The sequence below is a fragment of the Choloepus didactylus genome, chromosome 20, assembly GCF_015220235.1.
Source record: "Choloepus didactylus isolate mChoDid1 chromosome 20, mChoDid1.pri, whole genome shotgun sequence".
In the NCBI taxonomy this organism is placed as follows: Eukaryota; Metazoa; Chordata; class Mammalia; order Pilosa; family Megalonychidae; genus Choloepus; species Choloepus didactylus.
The window spans coordinates 61,733,444-61,755,959 of NC_051326.1; the positions used below are offsets into that span (position 1 = coordinate 61,733,444).

At 39.1% G+C, this 22,516-nt stretch overlaps 1 protein-coding gene across 1 annotated transcript in view; it reads left to right on the forward strand.

Annotated features, from left to right (window-relative positions):
• Positions 1-22,516, forward strand: part of LOC119516503 — a 121,458-nt gene that overhangs the window by 43,647 nt on the left and 55,295 nt on the right. The window contains exon 3 of the mRNA XM_037812801.1: positions 9,970-10,176. Coding sequence (XP_037668729.1) covers positions 9,970-10,176 — 207 coding nt within the window. The remainder of the gene's footprint in view (positions 1-9,969; positions 10,177-22,516) is intronic.

The window sequence follows — 22,516 nt, forward strand, 5'->3', positions numbered from 1 at the left end:
GTACCCTTAGGCCACCTCCATCCATTGTGAACTGTGAATTCTGCTGCCATAAACACCAGTGTGCAATGTCCACTGATCTCCCTGCTCTCAGTTCTTCCAAGCACATACCCAATAACAGGGTTGCAGGGCCATATGGTAAACCCATAATCAGCTTCCTTTGGAACCACCACACTGCCCTCCAGCTGGGCTCTGCCATTCTACCTCCCTCCCAACAGGGAATAGGTACATACCTCTCTCCACATTTTCTCCAGCACTTTTATCCCTCTGTTTATATTTTAAACAGTTTTACCCAAACACCATACAATCCACCCTGCATTCATTGGGGTTCTTTAGGGAAACAGAATCAACAAGAGATATCTATAAACAAAAGATTGTACAGAAGTGTCTCACACAACTGTGGGTATACATGAGTCCAAATTCTGTAGGACAGACAGCAAACTGGCAACTCTAATGAAGGTGTTTGATGAACTCCTCAGGCAGCGAACTGGCAACTTTGATGAACTCCTCAGGAAATGCTTTGCTGGTTAGCTGAAGAAGAAGTGAAGGTCCTCTATCTGTCTCACTTAAAAGTCTTCAAGTGATTGGATTAAATCCAGCTGATGACATTCTCTTAATGTGAAAGACATGCCCTTCATTGATGTAATCAGTCACAGCTGCAGCCAATTGACTGATGATTTAATAAACTAGTCTCTGGTTATTAACCAGCCACAAATGTCCTTGCAGTAATGGTTAGGCCAGTGCTTGCTTGACCAGAGTCGTGGGAACTACCACATAGTTATTAACTCACCACCGCAATGTATATGAGGACAGTTCCATTTCCTCCCCCAAAACAAGAGGAAAATGAGAAAAAAATGAAGACTAAATATACAAAAGATAGAATAAAAATAAAAATAAAATACAGTGAAAAGGTCAGACAACAAGACCACCACCAAGAATCCCATATCACTCCCTTATAGCCCCCTCTTATAGATATTTAGCTTTGGTATATTGTCTTTGTTACAATGAATGCAAGCATCTTATAATGTTACAGTTAACTATACATTCCAGTTTGCATTTATTGTATTTTCCCCATACCATCCTAGTTTTAACAACTTGCAATGTTGACATTCATTTGTTCTCCGTCATTTAAAAACATTCTTACATTTGGTCATTTAATTACCATCATTGACCTCTCCAGGTTTCACTAAATTATACAATCCCATTCTTTATATTCTGTCTTTCCTTCTGGTGTCATAACATGCCCTTAGACTTCCTCTTTCTACCACAGTCATACTCCTTTTTGTTCAGACTACTTACAATATTGTGTTACCTTCACACTCTATTATCTATCCATTCCATTTCTGGATCTATACAATCAATCCTGTTGTACCTTCTGTACTCCTTCAGCATCAAATGTCCAATCTCTAACCTCTTTCAACCTCCTGATAAACTGTGTTCTCAATTCTCAAATTTCACTCATCAGTGTTAGTCCATATTAGTGAGACAATACAATAGCCTTTCTGATAGTCTTCATTTCTACTCTCTTCACCAAATCTCTCTATCCTGTTTTTTCCTATCTGCCTGTAGTGCTCCCTTTAGTATTTCTTGTAGACCAGGTATCTTGTTCACAATCTCTCTCAGTGTCTGTCTGAAAACTTTTTAAGCTCTCCCTCATTTTCTGAGGGATAGTTTTTCCAGATATAGAATTCTTGGCTGGCCTTTTTTCTCTTTAAGTATCTTAAATATATCATACCTCTGCCATCTCACCTCCATGGTTTCTACTGAGAAATCTGCACAAAGTATTATTGAGCTTCCTTTGTATGTGATTAATCACTTTTCTCTTGCTGCTTTCAGAATTCTGTCATTGTCTTTGATATCTGATAATCTGATTATTATGTGTCTTGGTGTTGGTCTACTCAGATCTATTCTGTTTGTGGTACATTGTAGTTCTTGTGATTTTACATCTTTCATAAGAGATGGGAAATTTTCAGAGACAATTATTCTTTCTGCCCTTTTCCCTTCTCTTCTCTTTCTGGGACACCTATGACACCTTTATTTGTGTACTTCATGTTGTCATTCAATTCCCTGAGTCCTGCTCATATTTTTCACTGTTTTCCCTATCTGTTCTTTTGTTTGTGGGATTTCAGGTATCCTCTCCTCTAGTTACTGAATCCTTTCTTCTGTCTCTTCAAATCTGCTGTTGTATCTCTCCATTGTGTTTTTCATCTCTCCTATTGTGCCTTTCATAAGTTCTGCCAATTGCTTTTTCGAACTTTTGAGTTCTTCCTTATGTTTGCCCAATGTCTTCTTTGTATCCTTCATCTCTTTTGCCATATCTTCCCTCAAAGCATTGGTTTGATTTTTGAATTTATATAGCAGATTTTTGAAGATCTTATTTCCACAGACCAGTTGGGTCTAGGTATCAGGAAGACAGTGTAATCAGTATTAAGTTTCCCTGAAGATGAGACTTAGAAGGTTGTCAGATATTCCAGTGAGGCCTCTAGACTAGGTGATTTTCCTCTCTTGCCCAGCAGGTGGCGCTTGTCAGTCCAAAGTTCTCCACTGATGTAAAAAGGTGTGGTGCATTTAAGTCTCATTGGAACCCATCCTGGCCAGGGACTGAGGGTGTGAGAAGCCAAGCTTGAGCTGTTTCTTTATTTTGCCTTTTCCCCCAGGCCCTGTGGTCTGAGTTCTCTGAGGGAGGGCTGCCATTGGAGCTGAGCCATGCCGCCCCGCCCCGCCTTTTCTTAGGGAAGAAAATCCCTTTAGGGAATTATCTTCTACACTTGAATTTTCCTTTGACTCCCGGAGTATCTTAACTGCACCCTTACCTAGGCAGTGCTGACAGTTGAAAATGTCTGAGGCTTTCTCTGAGTTACTTAGAATGAGAGAGATAAATGGAAAAAGCAGTCCCATTTTCAGAGCCAGTCCCTAGCCCTCCAGTTCATCAGGCAAGAAGTGCAGTATTCTGAGCTGAGCAGACTCCAAATGCCTCTGTTTTTATTTTTGTATGTTTTTTTTTTTCCATCAGCCCACCTTGTCTCTGCCAGAGAAAGCTCTGGGTTCCTTTCCTGCTTTCTCAAGGTTTATCTTTCTCATAGTACGTATTCAGTTCTTCAAATTTGTTAATGAAAACTGCAATTGGAACTTGGTTGAGCTACATTCCCTTGCTGCTGGCAGGGACTGCTTCTTTATTTTTTTTAAAAATAAATTTTAAATTTTGAAAGGTAAAGTTGCAGAGAATTCCTGTTTGTTCCTCACCCAGTTTTTCCTGTTAACATCTTTTTTAAAATTCAGTTTTGTTGAGTTATACTCCCATACAATACAATCATCCATGGTGTACAATCAACTGTTCACAGTACCATCATGTAGTTGTGCATTCATCACCCCAATCTATTCTTGAACATTTACTTACACCAGAAAGAATATCAATAAGAATAAAATCTAAAAGTAAAAAAGAACACCCAAATCATCCCACACATTGCAACCTATGTTTCAATATTTTTACACAATTTTTCTATTCATCCATTCATACTCTGGATAAAGGGAGTATGATCTGCAAGGTTTCCACAACCACACAGTCACCCCTTGTAAGCTACACAGTTATGCATCCATCTTCAAGAATCAAGGCCACTGTGTTGCAGTTTAATTGTTTGGGGTATTTACTTCAGCTTCTTTATCTCATAGTGACATTTTCCAACTCAACTTGCCATGCCAGTGAGAGAGGGGAGCAAGCTCCATGGTTTGGGGAGATTGACTTACAGTTCTATGCTGAAATTTCAGCCATTCCACCCATTCCAGACTGGTGTTCGATGTGTCTTTGGTCTCGGATGTCCCCTCAGCAGCTGTTACAGACTATTTTCTAGTTATTCCTGGCTATTTACTAGTTGCTCTAGGGGACTAACTAAATTCCACACCTCCCTATCTATGCCACAAGCTTGCCCCACCTTAAACCTGTTGTTGACTCTTTAGATGCTCTTCTTTTTTAATTGTGGAAACATATATGTCAAACATAAACTTTACCATCTCAACCACTCCAAGCATACATTTCAGTGGGAATAATCATTTCCAATTTGTGCCACCCTCACCACCACCCATAACCAGAATTTGCCTATCACCCCAAACAGAAACCATACACACATTATGTATTATTTCCCCATGCCCCTCACTTCCCCACCCCTGGTAAACTGTACTCTACATTCTGTCCCTTTGAGGTTGCATCTTATAACTATTTTTAAACTAGTTGATTCATGTCTCTGTTATTTCTTCATGTCTGACTTATTTCAACATGATGTCTTCAAAGTTCATTATTGCAATGGCTTACATCAGAAGTTCATTCCTTTTTTAAGGCTGAATAATATTCCACATATAGTTTATGCATATACCTACTCGTGTACATTTGGCATGCTTCCAATTTTTGGCTATTTTCCTCATAACACTGATACAAACACTGGGGTTCAAATGTCTGTCTAGGTCCCTGCTTTTAATTCTTTTGTGTACATACCTAGAGGTGGGATTGCCAGGTTATGTGGTGGTTCTATGTTAAATGTTTTGAGGAACTGGTAAACTGAGAGGGCACTTTATAGCCCTAAATGCCTACATTGAAAAGAAAGAAGGAGTTAAAATCAAAGACCTAAATGAACACCTGGAGAAACTAGAGAAAGAACAACAATCTAATCCCAACACAAGCAGAATGGAAGAACTAAGAAACGTTAGAGTGGAAATGAATGAAAAAGAGAACAAGAAAACAATAGAATCAATAAAACCAGAAGTTGGTTCAAGAAGATGAATACAACTGACAAAGCCTTAGGTAAACTACCAAAGACAAAAAGTGAGAAGATGCAAATAAATAAAATCAGAAACGAGTGGGTGTGTTATTACCATGGACTCCAAGGAACTAAAAAAGATTATAAGAGCATAGTGTGAACTACTATACACCAAAAAACTAAACAACTGAGATTACATGGACAATTTCCTAGAAATACATGAACAGCCAACTTGACTCAAGAAGAATTAGAAGACCTCAACAAACCAGTCACAAATAAAGAGATTGAATCAGTCAGCAAGAACCTTCCAACAAAGAAAAGCTAAGGACTAGATGGCTTCACAGGTGAATTTTACAAATCATTCCAAGAAGAATTAATACCAATCCTCCTCAAACTCTTCCAAACATTCGAAGAAGAGAGAACACTACCTAACCCTTTCTATGAAGCCAATGTCATCCTAATACCAAAGCCAGATAAAGATACTACAAGAGAGAGAACTGAAGATGATGGATAGATGAGACAGGGCAAAAAAACATCTCCATGAAAAATACTAGATAAAAACCAGAAAGTGACCCAGAACACCAGTCCCAGTGATGCACTAGCTGGACAAGGTCTGCTAAAACCACAGGCACCGTGCACTTGGTGAAACTGGGAGTCTGCATTCTGAAATGAGTGAGTAAGCTGGCTGAAAGTCCTGTGGCCATGTTGCAGTGTGGGGAAACCAGGGATTGGCATTTGGAGATGGACTAGTTCTTTAAAAAAAAAAAAAAAACCTAGGAGCGGCTGCAATTATGATGGTAAGAACCACGCAGTGAAGCACAGCAGGAGTAGGCTGTGCCAACCTCTCGGTGTCTGGCATGGAGGATAGATGGCTGCTGATTCACTCAGGGCCAGGGGGTAGAGGGGAGAGCCAAAAGGAGAAAGAAACTGTGCTGCTTGCAGCCAGCCTCCTGGTGGCCTGGAGACACTCTTGCCTGGGGCGGTACCCACGGCCCAGAGACGCGCCAGGAAACACAGTGTGATGGGGAGTGTATCCCATGGCACCATGCACATGCCACAATATCGGCCATGGATGGTGGCCTTGAGGTTATACACAACTAGCTGTCCCAGAGCTGGGAAGGCAGAGCTGTGCGAAAAGCAGGGGGTTCAGATGACCCATTCAGCCATGTTTGCTTCAGGCTGGGATTGCCACTGCATGGCCCGGCTGCCCAGGGCTTCCCTGGAGGGATGGCGTGCACTTGTGATGTAGCACAGCCTTCCCCCAGCAGAGGCCCTGGAAGGACACGGTTGGGAAGAGGTGCCCACTCGGAAATCCCAGGGACCCTATGCCAATACCAAGGACTTGTGGGTAAGTGGCAGAGACAATCTATGGGAAGACTGAAATGAAGGCAAGACTGAAACAGTCTTGAATCTCCGGGAACACCTGGGAGGTTTGATTATTAAAGCTCCCCTGCCTCCTAACCACCCAGACACACACCCCACATTCAGAGCGGACAGCACCAACAACACACCCAATCTGAGTTCACCAATTGAACCCCACAAGAATCATTTCCCCACACACCACAAAGACAAAGTTGAGGAGAACTGACTTGAGGGGAATAGGTGACTCACAGACACCATCTGCTGGTTAGTTAGAGAAAGTGTATGCCACCAAGCTGTAGATCTGAAAAATTAGATTGGTATTTTCTACAATTTGAAAGAATCCTAGCAAGCAAAGCAAATGCCAAGAGGCCAAAAACAACAGAAAATCTTAAAGCATATGATAAAACCAGATGATATGGAGAACCCAATCCCAAACACCCAAATCAAAATATCAGAAGAGACACAGTACTTGGCACAATTAATCAAAGAACTACAATCAAAGAACAAGAGCATGGCACAGGATATACAGGACATGAAGAAGAACATGGCACAGGATATAAAGGACATAAGGAAGACCCTAGAAGAGCATAAAGAAGAAATTTCAAGAGTAAATAAAAGAATAGAAGATCTTACGGAAATAAGAGAAACTGTTGGCCAAAATAAAAAGACTCTGGATACTCATAATACAAGATTAGAGGAAGTTGAACAATGACTCAGTGTCCTAGAGGACCACAGAACAGAAAATGAAAGAACAAAAGAAAGAATGGAGAGAAAAATCAAAAAAATTGAAGTGGATCTCAGGGATACGATAAATAAAATAAAACATCCAAATTTAAGACTCCTTGGTGTCCCAGAAGGGGAAGAGAAGGGTAAGGGTCTAGAAAGAGTATTCAAAGAAGTTGTTGGGGAAAATTTCCCAAACCTTCTATACAATATGAACACACAAAACATAAATGCCCAGCAAACTCCAAACAGAATAAATCCAAATAAACCCACTCCAAGACATATTCTGATCACACTGTCAAATACTGAAGAGAAGGAGCAAGTTCTGAAAGCAGCAAGAGAAAAGCAATTCATCACATACAAAGGAAACAACATAAGACTAAGGAGTGACTACACAGCAGCCACCATGGAGGTGAGAAGGCAGTGGCATGGCATTTAAAATTCTGAGAGAGAATAATTTCCAACCAAGAATACTTTATCCAGCAAAACCCTCCTCCAAATTTGAGGGAGAGCTTAAAATTTTTCACAGACAAACAAATGCTGAGAGATTTTGCTAATAAAAGACCTGCCCTACTTCAGATACTAAAGGGAGCCCTACCGACAGAGAAACAAAGAAAGGAGAGAGAGACATAGAGAATTTTAACAGACATATATAGAACCTTACATCCCAAATCACCAGGACACACATTTTTCTCTAGTGATCACGGATCTTTCTCCAGAATGGACCATGTGCTGGGACATAAAAAAAGCCTCAATAAATTAAAAAAAATAAAATAAAACAATTGAATATATTCAAAGCACATTGTCTGACCACAATGGAATACAAATAGAAGTCAATAATTTTTCATTTGTAACTCCACTATTTACTTCCTACATGATATAAAATCCACAAACTCTAATGATAAATCAGTGGTTTTGGACTCAATGTAAAATATGTAATTTTTTGACAAGAACTACATAAAGGTGAGGGAATGGAGGAGTACAGGAACCTATTGAAGTTAAGTTGCTATCAAAGAAGAACAAGATTGTTATGGATTTAAGTGGTTAATTTTAAGCCCCACAGTAAACACAAAGTAATTATCAGAGAACATGACCATAGAGATGAAAAGTAGAGTATGGGTTATGAGAAGTGGGGGAAGGGGCAATGGGGAGTTAAGAAATGAGTGTAAGGTTGCTGTTTGAGGTGAAGGGAAATTTCTAGTAATGGATGGTGGAAAGGTGATAGCATTACAACATTCTAAATGTGATTTATCCCACTAATGGAACGCTAGGGAGGGAGTGGAATGGGAAAATTTAAGCTGCATGTATGTTTCCACAATTAAAAAAAAAAAAAAAGACAGTCTAAATAGATGACAATTGAATGCCAAGGATGATCATGGATGGGAACTGAGGATGGAGGACAGGAGGCTAAAAGGGACACAGTTGAGACATAAGGAAAAAAAAAGGGAAATACAGAACGTAACTTTGTATCATGTTGAATTTCTTGAACTTCTTGGCTACGCTTAATGGGATTGCATAAAAGAATGTTCTTGTTCATGGGAATTGTATATGTGATTTACAGTGTTTGTTCAAGGATGTGTGCAGCTTGCTCTCATATGTTCAGAAGACAGAGCAATAGATGAAGGATGATAGATATGGAGGGAGGGAGGGAGGGACAGAAAGAGAAATCGCGGTGAGACAGCATGTTAAAGTTGGTGGATCAGGGTATCAGGGGTGGAGGGTCAGGGTTTGCTGGAGTTCTGTGTATGGGGTTTGTATTGTTTTTGCAACTGTTCCTATAACTTTTAACTTGTTTCAAAATAAAATTTAAAAAAATAAAACAAGTTACTCATTTTAAAAAAATACTACAAGGAAAGAAAACTACAGGCTAATCTCTCTAGTGAATATCAAGGCAAAAGTCCTCAACAAAATACTTGTACATTGAATCCAACAGCACATTTAAAAAATTGTACACCATGAACAAGTGGGTTTTATTCCAGGTAGGCAAGAGTGGTTCAACACAAGAAAATCAATTAATGTTATACACCTCATAAAGAAATTTAAATCAGAAAACACACAGTCATCTCAGTTGATGCAGAAAAGGCATTTGCTAAAATCCAGCATAATTTCTTGATAAAAACACTTTGAAAGAGAGGAATAGAAGGAAACTTCTTCAACATGATAAAGGGCATATATAACAAACCCTCAGCTAACATTGTATTCAACAGTGGAAGACTGAAAGCTTTCCCTCTAAGATTGGGAACAAGACAAGATTGCCCATTGTTACCACTGTTATTCAACATTGTGCTGGAAGTTCTGGCTAGGGCATAGGCAAGAAAAAGAAATTAGAGATCCAAAATACAAAGGAAGAAGTTAAACTCACTATCTGCAGACGATACACCACAGTTTTTAATCCATTCATCTGTTGATGGAAATTTGGTTTATTTCCACCTGTTGGCTATGATGAGTAGTGCTGTAATAAACATTTGTCAAGATTTTGTATGGGAAATGTTTTCATTTCTCTTCAGGAATATTCACAGTAATGGAATTTCTGGATCATATGGTTATTTACTTAATCATTAGGAGAGCTGGTGGACAGTTTTCCAGAGTGTCCACATCACATTCCCAGCAGCAGTGTGTAAGTGTTATGATTTCTCCACATCATTGACAACTCATTATCGCGTTGCTTGTAAGACTTGCTGGGAGGGGGGCGCCTGCTGTTTCAGGGTGGCGCTGCTCTGAATCTCCTCACCCCTGGGTCCTGGGGCCTGTGTGCGACTTTCCGGGGGACTGGAATTGCTGGAGGGTGGGATGGGCAGAGCTTCAACCACAGCACCTAGGGCCAAACTGCTTTCTGAGGTGGTTGAAGCTCAACTCCCACTGTCCCCAAGACGGCTGAACACACAGCCTGCTCTAGTGCACAGGGGTCATTCTCAAGGAGAGGCCGTCTTAATTTTTTTTCCATTTCTGATCATCTTCCACAGACTCTTGACTGTGCAAAATTAGCAGCCAGAAGATAATCCGGAGTTTCAAGTCTCCCACTGCCATCAGGCTGCGCGGCAAGCTCGCGCCCGAAGCCTGGGGGAGCGCGCACGGCGTGCGCTTGTGTCGCGCGCGGTGACGTCAGAGTGCTGGGGGCGGGTGCGCGCGGTGACGTCAGAGTGCTGGGTCGGATGAGCGCGGTGACGTCAGAGTGCGGGCGGCGGCGGCAGCGTTTCTCTGTCCCGCCCCCAAGGAGCCGAAGCGGCTGCGGGCGGTCCCCGCGGTGAAGACCAGCCTGTGCGCGGGACGGAGAGGCGACCCCGGCCGGCGCTGGCGGTCCAAAGCGGGGTCGGCGGCGGGGGCGGCATGCGGCCTAGTCACGCAGGTGAGCGCCGGGTGCCCTTCGCGGACACGGCCGGGCTGGGGGCGCGGCGGGGCCCCGGGCGGCCCGCACACCCGCATTGCGTAGGGGGTGGGCGCCCGCGGGGACGCCATGGCCGCGGCGGGGGCGGGAGTCTGGCGCGGGTCCGGCCTGCGGGGCCTCCCCGGCCTCCCTCGCCCCAGCGGCCCGCGCGCCCCCCTTCGCTTTATAGTTTTCATTTGCATTTCCTTGTTGATTTAAAATGCTGGGCATATTTTTATCTTCTTAGTAGCTATTTATTAGTCTCCCTTTGAGAAATGTCTGTTCAGTTTCTTTGACAGTTTGTTGATTGTTTATATATTCTAGGTTCAACTCCTTGAACAGATGTATGACTTGCATATGTTTTGTCCCATTCTGTGGCTCATGTTTTCACTGTGTCGATAGCGTCTTCACAGCACAAAATTTAAATTTTCGGTTGACTTATTTATCTGTGTTTTTTCTTTTGTTGCTCATGCTTTTGGTGTCATATCAAATAATCCTTTTCTAAACCCAAGGCAATAAAGGTTTACTCCTATGGTTTCTTCTAAGAGTTTTATAGTTTTACTCTTAAGTCTTTGATCCTTTTTGAGTTTATATCTCTATATGGTGTGAAGTATGGGTCCAGTTTCATTCCTTTGCCTGAGGTTCTATTGTTGTCCCAGCAGTATTTGTTGAATAGACTATTATTTCCTCATTGAATGGTTTTGGTTTTTTGTGAAGCACAGTTGAACATAAATGCGTGTTTTATTTTTTACTTTTAGTTCTATTCTGTTTTTTTCTATTCATTGCATTATCGTTTTTCCATTGTCTTGGCATTCATTGTTTTCTATTGTTTTGATCTGCTTTGTCGTTTTGTAAACTTTCCAATTCACTGTCAACGTTTTTTCTTTTTTTAATTCGGTTTTATTGAAATATATTCACATACCATACAGTTATCCACAGTGTACAATCAGTTCACGGTATTATCATTGAGTTGTACATTTATCACCACAGTCAGGAGCACTTAAACATATTGATTACTATGAAAGAGCTTTTTTTTTTTCTTGTGAGTAATAAAAAAAATAAAAAGAAAAGTAAAATGTCATACAATACAGTAGTAAGGACAGAAAACAACACCACCATGAAGAATCCCATATTCTTCTCTTATATCCCCCTCTCATACACATTTAACTTTGGTATTGCCTTTGTTACATTTAATGGAAGCATATTACAATGTTACTTTTGACCATAGACTCCAGTTTGCTTTGAATATGTTTTTTCCCAAGTACCATGTGTTTTTCAATGCTCTCCATGGTTGACATTCATTTCTTCTCCCACATGTAAGAACGTTTTTATATTTGTACATTTAGTAATAGTTATTGGCCATGTAGTTTTTGCCAAGTTATACAGTCCCAGTCTTCATCATCTGTCTTTACCTCTGGTTTCATACATTCCCCTATCACACCTCTTTCAGCTTTATTCTCAGATATCTTTGTCCAGTGTACTTAACAATATTGTGCTATCATCACACAGTATAATGCTATTTATTTCTGGCTCTATACAATCAATCCTGCTGAAGATTCTGTAGTCCTTCAGCATCAAATGCCTTATCTCTACCCTCTTTCTATCTCCTGGTAGCCTGTGTTAGCTTTTAACTCTCAAAGTTAGCTCATGAAAGTTAGTTCATATTAGTGAGAACATATAGTATTTGTCCTTTTGTTTCTGGCTAACTTCAGTCAACATAATATCCTCAAGGTTTATTGATGTTATTGTATGTTCCATGTCTTTCTTCTGTCTTAGAGCTGCATATATTCCATCATGCGTATATACCACAGTTTGTTTATCCATTCTTCTGTTGATGGATATTTGGGCTGCTTCGGTCTCTTGGCAATCATGAATAGTGCTGCAATAAACATTGGTTTACAAATTTCTGTTTGTGTTAACTTTCAGTTTCTTTGAGTATAAACCCAGCAGTGGACTAGCTAGGTCATATGGCTTCCTGAGGAACCTCTACACTGTCTTCCAGAGTGGTTGCACCATTCTACATTGCCACCAGCAATGAATTAATGTGCCTCTTTCTCCACAGCCTCTTCAGCACTTGTTATTTTCTGTTCTTTGGGTAATGGCTATTCTGGTAGTTGTGAGATGATATCTCATTGTGGTTTTGATTTGCACTTCCCTAATAGCCAGTGAAGTTGAGCATTTTTTCATATGTTTTTAAGCCATTTGTATTTCCTCTTCAGAAAAGCGTCTGTCCATGTCTTTTGCCCATTTTTTAATTTGAGTTGTTTGTCTTTCTGTTGTTGATTTGTAGGATTGCTTTATATATTCGGGATATATTAAACCCTTATCTGATACATGGTTTCCAAATATTGTCTCCCATTGTGTAGGCTGCCTTTTTACTTTTCTAATAAGGTCTTTTGATGTACAAAAGTGTTTGATTTTGAGGAGATCCCATTTGTCTATTTGTTCAAAATTTTGTTGCTCACACTTTGGGTGTAAGGTCTAGGAAACCACCTCTTATCACAAGATCTTTAATATATTGCCGTATGTTTTCGTCTAAGAGTCTTATGGTCTTAGCACTTATGTTTAGGTCTTTGATCCACTTGGAGTTAATTTTTGTATAAGGTGTGAGGTAGGAGTCCTTTTTCATTCTTTTGGAAATGGATATCCAGTTCCCCAAACGCCATTTATTGAAGAGGCTGCTCTATCCCAGTTGCTTTGACTTGACTGCCTTATGAAAGATCAGTTGTCCATAGATGCGAGAGTCTATTTCTGAACGCTCAATTCTATTCCATTGGTCCCTATCTCTGTCCTTATCCCAGTACCCTGCTGTTTTGAGCAGTGTAGCTTTGTAATATGTTTCAAAGTTAGGTAGTGTGAGACCTCCCACTTTGTTCCTCTTCCTCAAGATATTTTTGGCTATTCGGGGCACCTTGCCCTTCCAAATAAATTTGGTTATTGGTTTTTCTATTTTTGCAAAGTAAGTTGTTTAGAGTTGACATCTTAATTATATTAGTCTTCCAATCTGTGAGCATGGTATGTTCTTCCACTTTTTTAAGGTCCTGTTCGATTTCTTTTAGCAGTTTCTTGTAGTTTTCTTTGTATTGGTCTTTTTTGGCCTACAAGTTTATTCCTCAATACTTGATTCTTTTGGTTGCCATTTTAAATGCAATTTTTTTTTTTTTATTTCTTCCTCTTGTTGCACATTACTGTGTATAAGAACACTAGAGATTTTTACATGTTGATAGTGTAGCCTTCCACTTTGCTGTGTTCATTGATTAGCTCTAATAGCTTTGCTGTAGATTTTTCTGGATTTTCTATGTATAGAATCATGTCCTCTGCAAACAGTGAAAGTTTTACTTCTTCCTCTCCAATTTGGATGCCTTTCATTTCTGTTTCTTGGTCTAGCTAGAACTTCCATCCCAATGTTGAATAACAATGGTGACAGTGGGCATCCCTGTCGTGTTCCTGATCTTAGAGGGAAAGCTTTTAGTCTCTCCCCGTTGAGTATGATGTTAACTGTGGGTTTTTCATAAATTGCCTTTATAATATTGAGAAAATACCTTTCTACTCCTATCCTTTGAAGTGTTCACCAAGAAAGGATGTTGAATTTTGTCACATGCCTTTTCTGCATCGACCAAGATGATTATGTGTTTCTTTTGCTCTGATTTATTGATGTGATATATTACATTCATTGATTTTCTTGTGTTGAACAAGCCTTGCATACCTAGAATAAACTCCACTTGGTCGTGGTATATAAATGTTTAATGTGCTGCGGGATTCGATTTGTGAGTATTTTATTGAGGATTTTTGCATTTACGTTCATTAAAGTGATTGGTGTGTAATTTTCTTTTTTTTTTCGTTGTAGTATCTTTGTCAGATTTTGGTATTAGGGTGATGTTACCTTCATAGAATGAGCTGGGTAGCTTTCTCTCCTCTTCAATCTTTTTTGAAGTATTTGGGCAGGATTGGTATTAATTCTTTCTTGAATCCTTGGTAGAATTCAAATGTGAAGCCATCTGGTCCTGGGCTTTATTTTTTTGGGAGCTGTTTGATTACTGACTCAGTCTCTTTGCTTGTGATTGGTTTGTTGAGGTCCTCTATTTCTTCTTGGGTCAGTGTTGATTGTTTATGCTTTTCTAGGAAGTTGTCCATTTTGTGTATGGTGTCCAGTTTATTAGCATATAGTTGCTCTTAGTATCTTCTCATTATCTCCTTTATTTCTGCAAGGTCAGTAGTTACGCTTCCTTTCCCATTTCTGTTTACATTTATTTGCATTTGCTCTCTCTCTTTTTTTTGTTAACCTAGTTAGGGCTCCATCAATTTTGTTGATTTTCTCCAAGAACCAGCTTCTGGTTTTGTTGATTCTCTCTATAGTTTTCCTGTTCTCAGTTTCATCTGTTTCTGCTCTTATCTTTGTTTTTTCTTCCATTCTGATTGCTTTGGGGTTAATTTGCTGTTCTTTCTCTTGTTCCTCCAGGTGGACAGTTAATGCCTCAATTTTTGCTCTCCCTTCTCTTTTATTATAGGCATTTAGGGCAATAAATTTCCCTCTCAGCACCACCTTTGCTGCCACCCATAAGTTTTGATAAGTTGTGTTTTCATTGTTATTTGCATCAAAGTATTTACTAATTTCTCTTGTAATTTCTTCCTTTACCCACTGGTTTTCTAAGGGTGTGTGGTTTAGTCTCCATATATTTGTGAATTTTACAATCTTCTGCCTGTTATTTGCTTCCAACTTTGTTCCATTATAATCAGAGATAGTGTTTTTTTATAATACCGATATTTTTAAGTTTGTTGAGATTTGCTTTGTGACCCAACATTTGGTCTGTCCTAAAGAATGTTCCATGAACACTTGAGAAGAATGTGTATCCTGCTGTTGTGGGGTATAGTGTTCTGTTAAATGTCTGTTAATTCTAGTTCAAATAAAATTAACAGAATGCTTTTGAAGTCTATTTATCATCCAATTCCTCATCTCTGTTTCCTTGTTGATCCTCTCTGGAGATGTTCTGTCCATTCATGGGAGCGGTGTATTGAAGTCTCCAACTATTTTTGTGGCATTATCTACTCCTCCTTTCAGTGTTATCAGTGTCTGCCTCATGAATTTTGGGGCACTCTGGCTTGATGCATAAATATTTATGATTGGTATGTTTTCTTGATGAATTGACCCTTTTATTAATGTATAGTGTCCTTCTTTGTCTCTTTTAATTGTTTTCCTTTTGAAGTCTATTTGTCTGATATTAATATAGCTACTCCCGCTTTTTTTCCTGGTTGCTGTTTGTATGAAATATCTTTTTCCAACCTTTCACTTTAAGCCTGTTTTTGTCCTTGCATCTAAGATGAGTTTCTTGTAGACAGCATATAAATGGGTCCTGTTTTTAAATCCATTCTGCCAGTCTATGTCTTTTTATTGGGTAGTTTAATCCATTAACATTTAGTGTTATTGTTGTAAGGGTAGTACTTTCTTCTATCATTTTGTCTTTTGTATTTTATATGTCACATCTTAGTTTTTCCTCTCTCTCTTTTTACCATACCTGATAGTCTTCATTTCTAAAGTTTTCTCCAAACCTCTTTCCTCCTCTCTTTTCCTATCAGCGTGTAGCACTCCCTTTAGTATTTCTTGTAGCTCCGGTCTCTTATTCACAAACTGTCAGTGTCTGTTTGTCTGGAAATATTTTAATCTCTCCCTCATTTTTGAAGGACATTTTTGCTGGATATACAATTATTGGTTGGCAGTTCTTCTCTTTCAGTATCTTAAATATATTATACCACCATCCTCTCGCCTCCATGGTTTCTGCGGAGAAATCAGTACAGAGTCTTGTCGAACTCTCCTTGTATGTGACGGATTGCTTGTCTGTTGCTGCTTTCAGAATTCTCTCTTTGTCTTTGACATTGGACAGTCTGATCAGTAAATGTCTTGGAAAAGGTCTGTTGATATCTGTTCTCTTTGGGGTGCACTACACTTTTTGAGTCTGTAATTTTTTCTGTCTTTCATAAGAAATTTTCAGTGATTATTTCTTCTATGATTCTTTCTGCCCCTTTACCCCTGTTTTCTCCCTCTGGGACACCCATAACATGTATATTAGTGAATTTCATGTTGTCACTAAGCTCCCTAAGATCCTGCTCATATTTTTCCATTCTTTTCACCATCTATTCTTTTGTGTGTGTGAATTCAGGTGTCTGGTGTACCAATTCAGTGATCCTTTGTTCTGCCTGTTCAAATCTACTGTTGTATCTCTCCATCGTCTTTTTCATCTCCTCCATTATGCCCTTCATTCCCATAAGTTCTGCCATTTGCTTTTTCAAGTTTATGAATTGTTCATTATGGTCATCCAGTGTCCTCCTTATGTCCTTCATCTCTTTTGGTATGTCTTCCCTCTGTTCATTGACTTGATTTTTGAATTGATTTGGATTTGTTTGAGCATCTCCAATTAGTTCTCCTTCAGTTCACTGAATTGATTTAGCAATAATTTCCTCAACACCTGTATCTTGGTTGAACTGTTATTAGTTTGTTCCTTTGGTTGTTCCATAGTTTCATGTTTCTTACTATGGCTCTTTATCTTTAGCAGTCTAGGCGTCTGACTTTCTTGAGTGGTTTATTCTGGAGCTTGTTTTCCTCTTTTACCTAGGGTTTTCTTGTTGGTTGGCTTTTTTCTCTAACACTTGTTCAGTTCAGCTTTTTCTAGATCTTTAACTTAGATTCTGTTTAGTTGATCAGAGTTTTTCACCTCTTGTTTTTCTGTTTCTTGTCCTCCCTGTCTGTCCCCTTTTTGTGTGATGGTCTGCTCAGATATGGTCAGCCCCACTCAGGTTTTCCCAGTGCAGAGAGGCCCAGGTCTCAGGAGGAGTGTTTGGAGTTTCCTTGAGAATGAGACCCTCCTGTGAGGCCTTTAGACTCTGTGCTTCTCCTATGCTAGCCAGCAGGTGGCGCTTGCCAATCCGCCATATGATACGGATTTGCACATATCAATGGAATTGTTTTGGTTTTTCTCTTTTCTGTGACCTGTCCTATCCTGACCTGTGACCTGACCTATCTTGAGATCATAAAACTGTAGGAAAAGGCCCGGACTAATGAGTAAAAGAGACAGTGAGGCCTCCTCGCCCTGGGGGGAACAGTGTGGACACACAGAGGTGAGGCTGGGAAGACAGATTGAGACCCAGATTCAGTAGTGGGCAGAGAAGCCCAAATCACATCCACAGCATCAAGTCCCAGGGCCTCGGAAGAACTGCAGGTGCCCGAGCTGCTGTCCACCTCCCTGTACGATCAGATACAGAGTGGCACGGGGGAGCCTTCAGAGCCACCTAGAAGATGGGGAAAACCTTTGGGACTGTCACATCCATCCCTAGTGCATCTCATTTTTATTTCTCAGAGAGATAGAGATGTCTCCAATGAGCAATAGGTTCTCAGGCAGAGGGAACTGAGGAATTTGAGATGAGGTTTCTCTGCACACTCTTGATGATGAAGAAGGAAAGCCTGTGAGGTCCAGAGTCACCTGAGTGGGAGGGGTCTGATGTTCCCAGCGTGGACAGAAAGTGGCTAGAGGGGGTCATACTTCTCAAAGGATCTTGTCATGAATCTCTTTCTTAAAAACTGCATCCTCCTAGTTAACTTCTTTTATGTTCAGTCCTAAAAAGGTATCTGGAATACACAAGGGTATATTTTCAAGTAGAGCTATGGTGGTGGTGGGGTGATGGCTCATACCAGAGAAAGAGAATCTCATAGTGGTCCACATGTTACCTAGAGAATTGCATGTGATGTCCAGATACTTGCTTATTTTTAGACATGCACAATCAATGGATACTTCAAGAATAACTTCATTAATCTTTGCAAGATTCTTTTTGGTCGTTTCTAGATACAGAGACCAGAAGAGGCCATTGACTCCAAATAGGAATTTAAAACTATGCTAGAGTTGAATTTTGTATGGTCTGTGGTTATGCTCTTCTGCCAGTGATTAAACATTTGAATATGACATTAAATGTAGCAATTCACCTATTAAAAAAATATGAGAGGACATATTTATGGTATCTTTCAAATTACAAAGTTCTCACATACTTATTATAATGGATATTATATGCAGTTCTGTGTAAAGAAGTGGTGCCACCACTTCATATGTGAATTGTACCTCCTCCTTCAAGGTGCCCAATGTTAAAAGACATGTAACTTTCTATATATTTCTCTTTGCTTGGGTACATACATACACTCACAAAGTGTTATGGTTTGGAGCTGTGTCCATGATGAAAAAGGAAAGCCTATGAATCACAGATGTAGGACAATAGGAGTTGGGTTGAGGCTGGGTAGGGGCTGGCATACGAGTCCCAACTCCCCAAGGACCTTTTGGACAAAATCTCCTTCCTTTAAACTGGCATCTCCCCAGTTAATTTCCTCAATGTCCAGTCCTGGAAAAAAAGGCTTAGATTGCACAATGGGTTGTTAATTAGAGTGACTGGGGAGGAAATTTGTAGAAGCATATTAAAGAAAGAGAATATTGTAGTAGTCTGTGTGTTACCAACTGAATTACACATCATGTACAGCTGCTTCCTTATCTGCAGACATGCACACTCAATAACTATTTTAAGAATACCTGCATTATACCTCACGGAAATATTTTTGTTCATTTCTAGATATGGAGAGCAGAATAGGAAATAGCTCAAGATAGGAAGCAGGCCTCCCCTGTGTCAGACTTTTTTATACTCTGTGGTTATGCTCTTCATTCAGTAATGAAAATATTTGAACACAGCATTAAAAATCATTCTTTCTTATTTACATATAAAACGCTATAGGTCTGCGTAAAGACGTTATAACCAAGGTCACCTCATTATATATAAATTGTACCTCTTTTCTCAAGGTGCCAACATTAAAGACACATGAATTCCTCATGCATTCCTCTTTACTGGACACATATATACAGTTATGGGTACATGTGCAAATATCTGTTTGTTTTGCATTTCTGGAAATTGGGCCAAATTGCTATGAACATTTCTCTACTTGCTGGCCTATAACAGTTCACTATAATTCGGTATATAAGGTACTAACACTTTCATTTTGTTTATTCTAATTTTTAATTCATATAATTGTATATGATTTACATGAATTGGAACAATTGCAATACACCTTATATTCACTCATTAATAAATCTACAGAATCAAGAACACATATCATCCATTCTTTTACTTTAAGTACCATCTTTTTTTATTAGAGATGTTGTAGATTTACAGGAAACTCAAACAAAAAATACCGAGTTGCCATATACCACACTATTATTAATGCCTTGCATAAGTGTAGTACATTAGATGCATTGAAAGAATATGTTTTTAAATGTACTAGTATCTATAGTCCATGATTTACATTAGAGTTCACTGTTTGCATTATACAATTCTATGCTTTTTGTTTGTTGTGGGTTATTTTCTTAAGTTTTTAATCTGATAACATTTACCCTTTTAACCACTTTCAAATACATAATTCAGTGCCATTAATTACATTCTCAAGGTTGTGCTACCACTACCAACATTCATTATCAAAACTTTTCCATCAAACCGAATAGAAACTGTACAATTTAAGGATTGACTCTTCATTCTCTACCTCCACCCCTAGTAACCTATATTCTTGTCTCTGAATCCATGAATTAGTTTATTCTAATTGTTTCATATGCATGAGACCATACAATATTTGTCCTTTTGTATCTGGATTACTTCACTCAACATGATGTTTTCAGTGTTCATCTATGTTGTCACATGTATCAGAATTTCATTCTTTTACAGCTGAAAAATATTCAGTCATATGTATGTGCTACATCTCATTGGATCATTCATTAGTTGATGGACATTTGGGGTGCTTCCATATTTTGCCATTGTGAAAATGCCACTCTGAACATCAGTGTGCAAATATCTATTTGGGGCCCTCCTTTCAATTCTTTTGGCTATATAAGCGGAAGTGGGATTAATGATTCATATGGTAATTCTAAACTTAATTTTCTGAGTAACTGCCAATCTGTGTTCCACTGTGGGTGCACCATTTTACATTACCTTCAACAATGAATGAGAGCTCCTACTTCTCTACATCTTCTTCAGCACTTGTAATTTTCCAGTTTTTAAATAGTAGCCATTGTAATGGGCATGAAACAGAATTTCATTTTGGTTTTGATTTGTCTTTCCCTAATAGCTAATGATATTGAGCATCTTTTCATGTGCTTTTTCGTTATTTGTGTATCTTCTTTGGAGAATGGTCTGTTCAAGTTGTTTTTTTTTTTTTTAAACCAGGTTTTTGATTGCATTTTTTCTTTTGGTTGTCAAATTATAGAATAAATTTATATATTCTGATTATGAAACACTTATTAGATAATGTGATTTCCAACATTTTCTCTCATTATGTAGCTTGTCTTTTTCCTTTTTTTTTTAAATCTTCATTTTATTGAGATATATTCACATACCACGCAGTCATACAAAACAAATCGTACATTCGATTGTTCACAGTACCATTACATAGTTGTACATTCATTACCTAAATCAATCCCTGACACCTTCATTAGCACACACCCAAAAATAACAAGAATAATAATTAAAGTGAAAAAGAGCAATTGAAGTAAAAAAGAACACTGGGTACTTTGTCTGTTTGTTTATTTCCTTCCCTTATTTTTCTACTCATCCATCCATAAACTATACAAAGGGGAGTGTGGTCCTTATGGCTTTCCCAATCCCATTGTCACCCCTCATAAGCTACATTTTTATACAATTGTCTTCGAGATTCATGGGTTCTGGGTTGTAGTTTGATAGTTTCAGGTATCTACCACCAGCTACCCCAATTCTTTTTTTTTTTTTTAATCTTCATTTTATTGAGATATATTCACATACCACGCAGTCATACAAAACAAATCGTACTTTCGATTGTTTACAGTACCATTACACAGTGGTACATTCATCACCCAAATCAATCCCTGACACCTTCATTAGCACACACACAAAAATAACAAGAATAATAATTAGAGTGAAAAGAGCAATTGAAGTAAAAAAGAACACTGGGTACCTTTGTCTGTTTGTTTCCTTCCCCTATTTTTCTACTCATCCATCCATAAACTAGACAAAGGGGAGTGTGGTCCTTATGGCTTTCCCAATCCCATTGTCACCCCTCATAAGCTACATTTTTATACAACTGTCTTCGAGATTCATGGGTTCTGGGTTGTAGTTTGATAGTTTCAGGTATCCACCACCAGCTACCCCAATTCTTTAGAACCTAAAAAGGGTTGTCTAAATTGTGCATTAAGAGTGCCCACCAGAGTGACCTCTCGGCTCCTTTTGGAATCTCTCTGCCACTGAAGCTTATTTCATTTCCTTTCACATCCCCCTTTTGGTCAAGGTGTTCTCCATCCCACGATGCCAGGTCTACATTCCTCCCCGGGAGTCATATTGCACATTGCCAGGGAGATTCACTCCCTTAGGTGTCTGATCCCACATAGGGGGGAGGGCAGTGATTTCACCTTTCAAGTTGGCTTAGGTAGAGACAGAGGGCCACATCTGAGAAACAAAGAGGCACTCGGGAGGAGGCTCTTAGGCACAATTATAGGGAGGCCTAGCCCCTCCTTTGCAGCAACAGTCTTCCCAAGGGTAAATCCTGTGGTAGAGGGCTCAACCCATCAAACCACCAGTCCCCTATGTCTGTGGCCATGTTAGCAACCATCGAGGTGGGGTAGGCCAATACCCCTGCATTCTCCACAGGCTCCTCAAGGGGGCTCTACGTATTTTTTTCCTTATTTTTTTTTCAACTTTTTTTTTTAATCACCTGTATGAAAAATTAAAAAAATTAAAAAAAATTAAAAAAAAATACAATAAAAGAACATTTCAGAGAGACCATAACAAGGGGGTAAGAAAAAGACAACTAACCTAAGATAACTACTTTACTTCCAACATGTTCCTGCTCTACCCCAAGAAAGTAACCTAATATAGCAACATTTCTGTGAACTTGTTCCTACTATACCCATCAGAAATTAACAGACCATAGTCATTCCTGGGCATTCCCAGAACGTTAAATTTACCCATGATAGCTTATCTGTTCTTCTTGGATTATTGTTCCCCCTTCCTTAATTGCTCTCTATTGCTCGTTCCCCTACATTCTACATTATAAACCATTTGTTTTACATTTTTCAAAGTTCACATTAATGGTAGCATATAATATTTCTCTTTTTGTGCCTGGCTTATTTCGCTCAACATTATGTCTTCAAGGTTCATCCATGTTGTCATATGTTTCATGAGATCGTTCCTTCTTACTGCCGTGTAGTATTCCATCGTGTGTATATACCACATTTTCTTTATCCACTCATCTGTTGAAGGACATTTGGGTTGTTTCCATCTC